Source organism: Puma concolor, chromosome E2 (assembly GCF_028749965.1).
Source record: "Puma concolor isolate L17-30 chromosome E2, mPumCon1.1.hap2, whole genome shotgun sequence".
In the NCBI taxonomy this organism is placed as follows: Eukaryota; Metazoa; Chordata; class Mammalia; order Carnivora; family Felidae; genus Puma; species Puma concolor.
In genome coordinates, this window is record NC_141681.1 from 28,917,534 (window position 1) to 28,926,744 (window position 9,211).

The following is a 9,211-nucleotide window of genomic DNA, read 5'->3' on the forward strand; positions in this document are numbered from 1 at the left end:
AAAATTTAACAACTTTTATTATAATTCACGTATTTTATAGGAAAAAAAAAGGAATGTAGCAAACGGATCAGGTTTGTACCAAAAAGAAAACAAGAAATACCAAAAAAACCCCCAAAAAAACCAAAAAAACCCTGTAGGTTTGTACACGTTGCTCTATTTACATCGGGGACGGGCTCTCCCGGACATTAGGCGCAGCAACTGCACTTGTCCGATGCCCCTTTGCAGATGCAGCCCTGGGCACACTTGGCACAGCCCACGGGGCAGCAGGAGCAGCAGCCTGTGAAAGGGAAGGAGGAGGCAGAGATGAGCGCTGGGCACAAAGGATGAGTGATTCCGGTCCTCCCCTATGGGGCCCATCGTGGAGGCAGCACCTTTCCCGAGGAAGAGCCATCAACTATCCTGTTTTAACTCCCCTTGGAGTATGGGCTAGGGGTGGCGGTGGGTAGGGGGTGTACGAGAAAAGATGGCACTCACTCTTCTTGCAGGAGGTGCATCTGCAGGCTTTGCATTTGCAGGAGCCGGCGCAGGAGCAGGAGCCACCTGCAAGGAGAAAGGCAGCGGTGAGAACCGAACCGTCCCTGGGGAGGACTCGAACGCGGGAATGGGTGCTGGCAGCCGGGGGATTGAGTCTCAGTTCCACAACCTGCCCGTGGGAACCCGGACAGGCCATGAAGTCCGACCCCTTGTCGGTAGGAGCGGGGCTCGATTAGCCTAGAGAGAGGTACACCGAGAGGCTCTGGGGAGGGGCAGTTAGCACCCCGAAAGTGAGTGATCAAGAACAGAAGGGGACGTCAGAGATTGCTTCTCTGGCTCTACAACCGACGCGCGGCCCCGAACCCGAGCTTACCGGTGGCGCAGGAGCAGTCAGGATCCATGGCGAGAAGAAGCGGTAGCTGGAGTCCGGAGACGGTTGCAGAGAAGTGGCTGGGCGCTCAGAAGAGGCGTGGTGGAGCGCAGCGCGGAGGGCCGCCTTTATAGCGGGAAGGAGCCGGGGCGAGTGCAAAAGCCCGCCCCGTGCGGCCGCCGCCTGCACACGCCCCGCGCTGAATCACCGGCGGCCGCGCGGCGCACGGGGCTGTGCGCACGGCCGCCGGCCCCGGTTCCCAGAAACCGCCTCCGTACGCCGCGGGCCACCACGTGCGGGAGGGCCGGGTGCAGAGCCGGGACACCGCGTCCCGGGCCGCTGGGCCCTGCGCCCGGCACCCTGCCCCCTGGCCTGTGCTTGAACTCGAGATGTTTGGGGGGCGGGGGAAAGCTGGGGTAGAGGGGTGCGGAGCGGGTCGTGGGGCCCCCTCCTGGACAGAAAAATCTGTTGGAAGACCAGATTACAAAAACCTCTTTGTACCTGTCAAGACTTAATAATTGTGTCACAGCACGGTAAGCCCATGGGATGGTTATGGACAACCTATCTAGGCAATGTATATAGAGTGCTTTATTGTGTGCTACGGAGTGTAGTGAGCTAGTGAGCGTGTTCTGTGCGGGCTCTCATTTAACCCCATAACAACTGCTAAAAAGAAAACTACTGACCCCAAATGGTGTCCCTTAGGCCAAGTCACCAAACGGGGGCTAAATACCTAACCTAAACTGCAGTTTTAACCTTCCCCATAAGTGTAAGTCTTAAGGGTCAATGAGGAATTTTCTGATCAGCGCCAATGAGGCAATCTGTCACAGGGGCCCTCTCTATTTCCCAAAGGAGGATGAATGAATCCACCCTGCCCTTCCACCTAAGGAAGGTGACCTTGCCTAAAACAATCCTTTCTTTTCCTTTGCTCATGACTTTCTTGCCCCACTTTCTTTCCTATAAAAACTTTCCATTTTGTACAACTCCTCCGAACTCCCCCTTACTTGCAAGATGGGATACTGATTCATGAGTCACTTAATAAAGCCAATTAGATCTTCAAATTAACCCAGTTGAATTTTGTTTTTTAACAACCCTACGAGGTAAGTAGGATAGGGAAAGATCGGATAAAATAGGCAGAGAGACGGAAAGATTAGGACCTGAAGTCACTGGGTGGGGAAAAAAACTTATTTTGGAACAATGCTGGAAGTGTCTGACCGCAGCAAACCCTTCGGGCGAAAGTTTCCTCCTAAGAATGTAGCAGACACAGGGGTGCCTGGGTGGCTCAGTCAGTGAAGTGTCCAACTTCAGCTCAGGTCATGATCTTGCTGTTCAGAGTTCGAGCCCTGTATTGGGCTCTGTGCTGACAGCTCAGACCCTGGAGCCTGTTTCAAATTCTGTGTCTCCCTCTCTCTCTCTGCCCCCTCCCCCGCTCATGGTCTCTCTCTCTCTCTCTCTCTCTCTCTCTCTCAAAAATAAATAAACATTAAAAAAATCTTTTTTTAAGGAATGTAACAGACACCACCTACTCCCCCTCAGGTTTCCCAGGAATTTGACAAAAGATCTGACTAAAAATGAGTAGACCGTAAAACCTATGACTCACAAGGAACAGTATGGCCATAGACCACCCCTCATACCATGGAATTGAGCCAATCAGGAATGGACAACACAGCACCTAGAGCTATCAAACCAATAAGGGTAGAACCTGAGAAGGAACAAGAGGGAAGTGGGGGGCAACCAGAACCTTACAAAACAAGGACCCTTACCTATAGTCATGGTATTCACCCTCGAATGCCTCCTCTCTGTAAAGAGAGCTTTCCTACTATTTTTCCTTTCTGATCTTATACTCTAATACATTTTGCTGCTCATTTTGTGTGTGTGTTTTTAAAATTTTTTAAATGTTTATTTATTTTTGAGACAGAGGGAGACAGAGCGTGAGCAGGGGAGGGGAAGAAAGAGAGAGGGAGACACAATCCGAAGCAAGCTCCGAGCTGTCGGCACAGAACCCAACGCGGGGCTTGAACCCATGAACCGGGTTCATCAGGTCCTGAGCCGATCAGGACCTGAGCCGAAGTCAGACGCTTAACTGACTGAGCCACCCAGGCATCCCTTTTGCTGCTCATTTTGTGTGCATCTCTTCATACTTCAGAGTGGGGAGACAATGAACCCCAGGTATTGAGGTAAAAAGTTCTGCAACATAAGGACTATCTCTTGGTCCTATTTTATTTTTTAATGTTTATTTTTGAGAGACAGAGAGAGAGAGAGAGCAAGCAGGAGAGGGATCGGGGTGCGGGGGTGGGGAACAAAATCCAAAGCAGGCTCTGCGCTGACAGCAGCAAGCCTGACGTGGGGCTCGAACTCACGAACTGCGAGATCACGACCTGAGCAAAGTTGACCACTCGGCTGACTGAGCCACCCAGGCGCCCCAACCCCCTTAGTCTTATGTTAAAGAGGAGGAAATGGTGGCCCAGAGAGGTTAAGTAACTTGCCCAGTGTCACAGAGCTAGTGCATAGCACAGCCTAGTGATTCAAATCAAAACATCCAGCAGCTGCTAAGGGTAGATCATTGAAAGGTAGACATCAACAAGGGAAAGTAAGGATCAAGAAACTACAAGCCTGGTGCTCAGGAAACTCATAGTCATGGGAGCGGCCCCGTGAGTGCATAGGGAAAAGTGACACCAGGGTCATGGCTAGGATGGAGGTTCATTCAGGGCCAGGGGGAACAGAGAAGAAGAAAGTCAGTCCAGTCTGGGAGGAGGTAGGTAAGGAAGGCCAGAAGGTCTTTGCCAGGCAGGGGAGGGGAAGGAGTTGTACTCCAGCCTGCAGAAGAAGCAGCCAGTTGGAAAGTTAGCACCGCCCTGGAGCATTTGGGAGGGAAAACCCCACAAGAAATTTCTTCCCCAGTGTGCTTTGAGGAGAAGAATGGAGGTAGCAGCCAAATTCCTCTCTGAGCAGGCACACCCAGCTCCCTTGCTCAAGTGTGTCTGGCTTCTGGGTAACGGACCTTAGATCATCATCCTGGGAATGCCCAGAGTGTGTCATCAGAGGAGTCAGCAACCTCTGGTCGCTGGAAGGTTCCTGGCAACTTAGGGTATGCTGGTTGCTGCAGCCGGGAGTTCAGTGAGGAGGCGGGCAAGGACAGGCTGTTCTCATAGCATTTACTCTAAGGTCCTGTGGAAACATCACTTCCTCTGGGGAACCCGTCCTGAACCCCATGCTCAGTCAGGATGCCTGTGGAATGTACTGGTAAACATCCTGTCCTCTTCCTTCCTGGCACTTTCCATGTCTGTAATATGCAGGACCTTGTGTGACTGTTGGATTGATATCTGTGTCCCTCCCCATTCCAGCCCGCCACTGAAAACAAGAACGGTCATTGCTCCCCAAAATGTGGCTCTGGCCCCAGGCACAGGGCCAAGTTTGCAGTAGGTGCTTAATCAATATTTGTCAGATGAATTAAAGGCGGTAATCCCTTGAATGTCCCCTCCCTCCCCAGCCCCCACCTTGCATTAGGACCGATTACAAAATGAAAGTAAAAAAACTTTTCCACCGCCCTGGGACTTGTGTGCTCACTCAGATGAAAACACCAAACAGGGCAGGAGAGTTGAGCCATCAGAGGGACTAAATTCTAACAGTCATTCCACTCACTTGCTGATTGACCTTCAGGCAGTTATGTGCCAGGGCCCCTCCAAGCCTCAGTTTACTCATCCTGTCAAATGATCCAATTGTGCTAGAATTTGAAGGGCACATGCAAACTTTCTGAGCCAAGGTCTCAGAAATCTGTGTCCGGCAGCCCTGTGGACTAGAGCATTGAAGGCCTGCTCTTGGAGCAGTGGACAGACTTTGTTGTCATTTACATATACATGCACATTATATGCAAAATTCCTGGTTTCTAATCAGGTGGTCACTGGCCCACTCAGGGGAAACAATCCAACACTATGAAGAGACAATAGGGCTTGTTTTTGCCCCCAGGGTCTTGAATCTAGCCTTGGCTCTGAGCCATCCCTGTTGGCAGTAAAATTTGCCTCCAGGCCTTAGCTGCCTGCCCTGAATCATTCTGATTCTGTGAGGGGAGGGATGACCAATCAGCAAAGGTGAGGGGGGCCTGGCCCTAGTCTTGCTCAGCGACACGCCCCGTGAAAGCCTCACTGTGCTTGGGACACACTAGAGAGGGAAGACCTTGCAATGTCTGCAGCCCTGGCATGCAGGGCTGAGGGAGGGAGATGAAAGGACAGGAAGCCAAGAAGCATTAGATGAGGAAAAATACCCCCCCCCCCACCAGCTACTCTGATTTAGTCATCAGTGTGAGCCAGTGATGTGGCCCTGGCCTGCATTAATAGAAGTATGCCATCTAGAATGAACGAGGTGAACTTTTACTCTCCTAACTGCAGAGGGGGATGTTTATGGTTCTGCTGCACAGCCATCCATTCATCCTTCCCTTGTGGAGGTACTTTTAGTATTCCTTTGTAGAATCTCCCCTCTTTCCTTTTAGTCCCTATGATTTGGATGGTGTAGACTCCATCTCTGGGATCCCAAGCCATTCCACCTCCCTGGCCACAGTGATTGGCTTTGGATCACCCAGCCATGAACCAAAAAGAATCACCAAAACTTTTTCTGGGGAAATGGAAGTCACTCTTTCTGTCTACACTTGAACCTGAGAGGATGTGAAGCTGAATTTCTAAAGCTTTTTGTCTCCATGAGAAGGGCCTGAAAATAAAATCATGACAAAGGAAACGGAGACTGGAACATCACTGGAACACCTGAATCCAGCCATTCCTGAAGCCATTGTGAGTCAGTCATTTCCTTTTTAGTTAAATCATTCTGGATAAAGTCCTGATTGGCACCGTTGGTCATACCACCCTGTGGGTTGTGTTATTGTTGGGCTTCCACTGTCCAGAAGACAGTTGATCACAATGGTCCTAAGATTCCAAACCCTGTCCTGTGAACAACAATTGAGAGGCGTGGACAGGTTCATTCTGGAAGAAAAGCGTTACCTTCGAATTTTTGGACAGTGGTTGCTCTGATTATCTATAGCTATGCCACAAATGGCCCCAAACTTAGCAGCTTAAACAACCACCATTTTATTGTCTCTCGGTTTTGTGGGTCAGGAATTCCAACAGCGTTCGTTTGGGTGATTCTGTTCTTTCGTGTATTACTGACTGAGGTCACTTGGTGGCATTCGGTTGGTGAATGGGCTGGTCTGGAAGATCTAAGACAGCTTCACTCACATAATCTGGCACCCTGGAACTATTGACCAGAGCTCCCACAGGTGGCCTCTTCAGCATGGCAGCCTCAGGGGCAATTAGGCTCCTTCCGTTCAGTTCAGGGCTCCAAAGGTGCAAGGACCGAGGACTGAGACACAGGAACAGGAGCTGTGAGTCTCTTAAACCCTGGGCCCTGAAACTAGCACAGATAGGTTTCGCTCCATTCTGTTGGTCAAGCAGTCATAGGTCCAGATTCACGGGGAAAGGAGGAAGGCCCCATGTCTTGATGGGAGGAGTCAGTGATTCGCGGGCATCTCTAATCTGCTGGAGTCGTTGTGGGGGAAAATATGAAGCACATGCTGTGCCCCAGGCCAGGTGTTAAAGACATCCTGAGTTTATTTCATTTAGACCTCAGTGTAGCTCAACAAGGCAGATGCTGTTATTGTCTCAGATGAGGCCCTGGAGTTACACGGCCTGTTCAGGGTCACACAGCTGTAAACAGCAGCACTGGGATTTGAACCTAGACTTTCTGACTCCACACCCATGTGTTTATGCCATGCTGAAAAGAAGACATTAGACTTGTACTTTGTGGTCCTAAGGGCAGAACCTGGCCAAGGGTGGGGCTACAGGGATAAAGGTTCTGCTCTAGATGGCAAAGACCTTCCTTGCAATGAGAGCTGACCATGACCAAAAGGGACCAACTTGGAAGATAGTTTCCTGTCACCACAGCAATAGAAATAGAGGCTGGTGATTCCAGCGTTAGATAGGGGGATAGAAAGAGGTTAGGGCCCTTCCTCCCAGGAGATCCTGTAATTCCTTGGTGCCTGTCCCAGGTACCATCTCTGTGATCTTAGCTCTTTCTTCTCTTTCCACTGACCCTGCCTTCCTTTTGGTGGTGTATTAGTTTTCTATTACTGCATAACAAACTCAGCAGCTAAGACAACACATGTGTCACCTCGTAGTTTCTGTGGGTCAGGAATGCAGGCAAGGCTTAGCTAGGCCCTCAGGCTCAGGGTCTCTCACGGGCAGCAAGCAGGGTGTCAGCCAGGGCCACAGTCATCTCAAGAGTGAACTGAGACAGGATCCGCTTCCAAGCTCCCTCATGGGGTTGTTGGCAGGATTTGGGCCCTTGGGGGCTATTGTGCCAAGGCCTTGGTTCCTTACTGTTGGCCTTTCCTGGGTCCTGGCCATGTGGGCTTCTCCATAGAGCATCTCACAACAGGACAGTGAGCAAAGCAAAAGGGCAAGAGAGAGTGCCAACAGCAAAGTGTGATCAGATGGAAGTCACAGCCACTTTTACACCGAGTGGCATCCCATCGCTTTTGCAACGTTGTATTTGTGAGAAGTCACTAGGTCCAGGCCACACTCAAGGGGAGGGGCCGCACAAGGGCATGAGTAGAGGAGGATGACATCACTGAGGCCATCTTAAAAGTCTGGCTACCTGGGGTGAAGGCAGTGCTTTCTGCCTTCAGACTCTTTGCGTAAGTTGCTTTCTTTGCCTAAAATGCTCTCTCCACCCCTGTCCCTTTCATCTGTTGGGTCTTAGCGTAAAGGTCATTTCCTCAGAAAAGCATCCCTGCAACCCAAAATATCTGAGTCTATTAACTGCAAACATGCGCCTTCTCCGTAGCCCTTATTACAATGACAGATACTTGTGATAAAGCAGCTAATACTTCCACGCTCTAGATCCTGTGCCTGGTGCTCGGTGCTTTACATGTGCGAACTCACTTGATTCTTCTGACAGCTCCAGAAGACAGGGACTGTTACCACCCACATTTTCCAGAGGGAGAAACAGGCTCAGAGAGGTTAAGTAACATTGCTGAGAGCCAGTGGCTAGGAAAGGGCCGAACCAGGCCGTCTATCTCCAGAGCCTGTGCACTTGGGCCCTCTTCACACAGCCTCTCCCAGCAGCTAGTGCTGTGTGTGTTTTTTTTGTTTAATCTTTGACTCCCCACTAGGCTGTGGGCTGTCTGCTGTGCCCACTGTCCTAGCTCTGGCACTTGGCGCAGTGCCCAGCTCATGGTGGGTGCTTAATAATGCAGAGGAATGGGGAAAATTGAGTCCTGCCAGCAGCCAGGAAGGAGGCTCCTTGCAGGGTGAGGCCTGCCTTGTGGAGAGGCAGCTTTGAAAGCCTGCATTCAGGGAGGTGCCAAACACCTTCTGGTACCACTCCCTTCTGGCTAATCTGGCCTCAACTTCCCTTTTCTGTCCCCAAAGCACTTCTGGCCTAGGATCAGGGCATCCCACACCCTTCTCCAAACATACATGACACTCCACGCTCCAGGTTTTTGCTCCCTCCTACTGTCCCCAAAAGCCCATTTTTAAAAAATGTTTATTTATTTATTTTGAGAAAGAGAGAGAGAGCACAGAAGGGGAGGGGCAGAAAAAGAGAGAGAGAAAGAGAGAGAATATCAAGCAGGCTCTGTGCTGTCAGCACAGAGCCCAACATGGGGTTTGATTCTGCAGACTGTGAGATCATGACCTGAGTCAAAATCAAGAGTAACTAACTGAGCCACCCAGGCGCCTCCAGGCGCCCTCCAACTCGAAGAGCCCATTTCAAATGCCTCCTCCTCTAAGGAGTGTTTCCCTGATCTGCAACCTAGTGGAGTCACTCCCTTCTTAAACCCACCCAACCTTTTGTTTGTATCTCCACACCCTCCCTGGGCTTCACCCTCCCAAACTCTAAAATGAGGAGAACCCGGGTGCCACAGTCTGTAAGTTTCTTCCAGCTCTAGAGCATTCAGGATTCTACTCCAGAGTCTTGCGATGGCTTTACCCTCCTGAGTTCTTGAAGGGCTGAGACCATTTCTTTTCATCCATCCTCGGTGTCCACCACAGAGCATGGTGATTTTCAGGCATTCATAGATATTTTTTTTTTTTTAAATTTTTTTTTTTTCAACGTTTATTTTTATTTTTGGGACAGAGAGAGACAGAGCATGGACAGGGGAGGGGCAGAGAGAGAGGGAGACACAGAATCGGAAACAGGCTCCAGGCTCCGAGCCGTCAGCCCAGAGCCCGACGCGGGGCTCGAACTCATGGACCGCGAGATCGTGACCTGGCTGAAGTCGGACGCTTAACCGACTGCGCCACCCAGGCGCCCCGCATTCATAGATATTTTTGTGATGAAATGGTTTGGAGGGCCGGGTTGAGATGGCAGCTCAGGGGAGATGTA

The 9,211-nt window shown here is 50.7% G+C and overlaps 1 protein-coding gene across 1 annotated transcript; it reads right to left on the reverse strand.

The window, feature by feature from the left end:
• LOC147573444 (metallothionein-1) lies at positions 1-986 on the reverse strand. Its single transcript, XM_086689395.1, has 3 exons — positions 848-986; positions 475-540; positions 1-277 (listed from the first exon to the last, which is right to left on the reverse strand). Exons 1-3 carry the CDS (start codon positions 873-875, stop codon positions 186-188), a joined length of 186 nt encoding a protein of 61 aa, XP_086545521.1. The 5' UTR covers positions 876-986; the 3' UTR covers positions 1-185.
• Positions 987-9,211: the final 8,225 nt, after the last annotated feature.

Bases quoted from the DNA above. Each gene is read 5' to 3' on its own strand.
- LOC147573444 (XM_086689395.1), bottom strand. From the start codon at position 875: ATGGATCCTGACTGCTCCTGCGCCACCG. The intron at 541-847 runs GTAAGCTCGGGT...TTCTCCTTGCAG, and splicing joins TGACTGCTCCTGCGCCACCG to GTGGCTCCTGCTCCTGCGCC. The intron at 278-474 runs GTGAGTGCCATC...TCCCTTTCACAG, and splicing joins ATGCACCTCCTGCAAGAAGA to GCTGCTGCTCCTGCTGCCCC.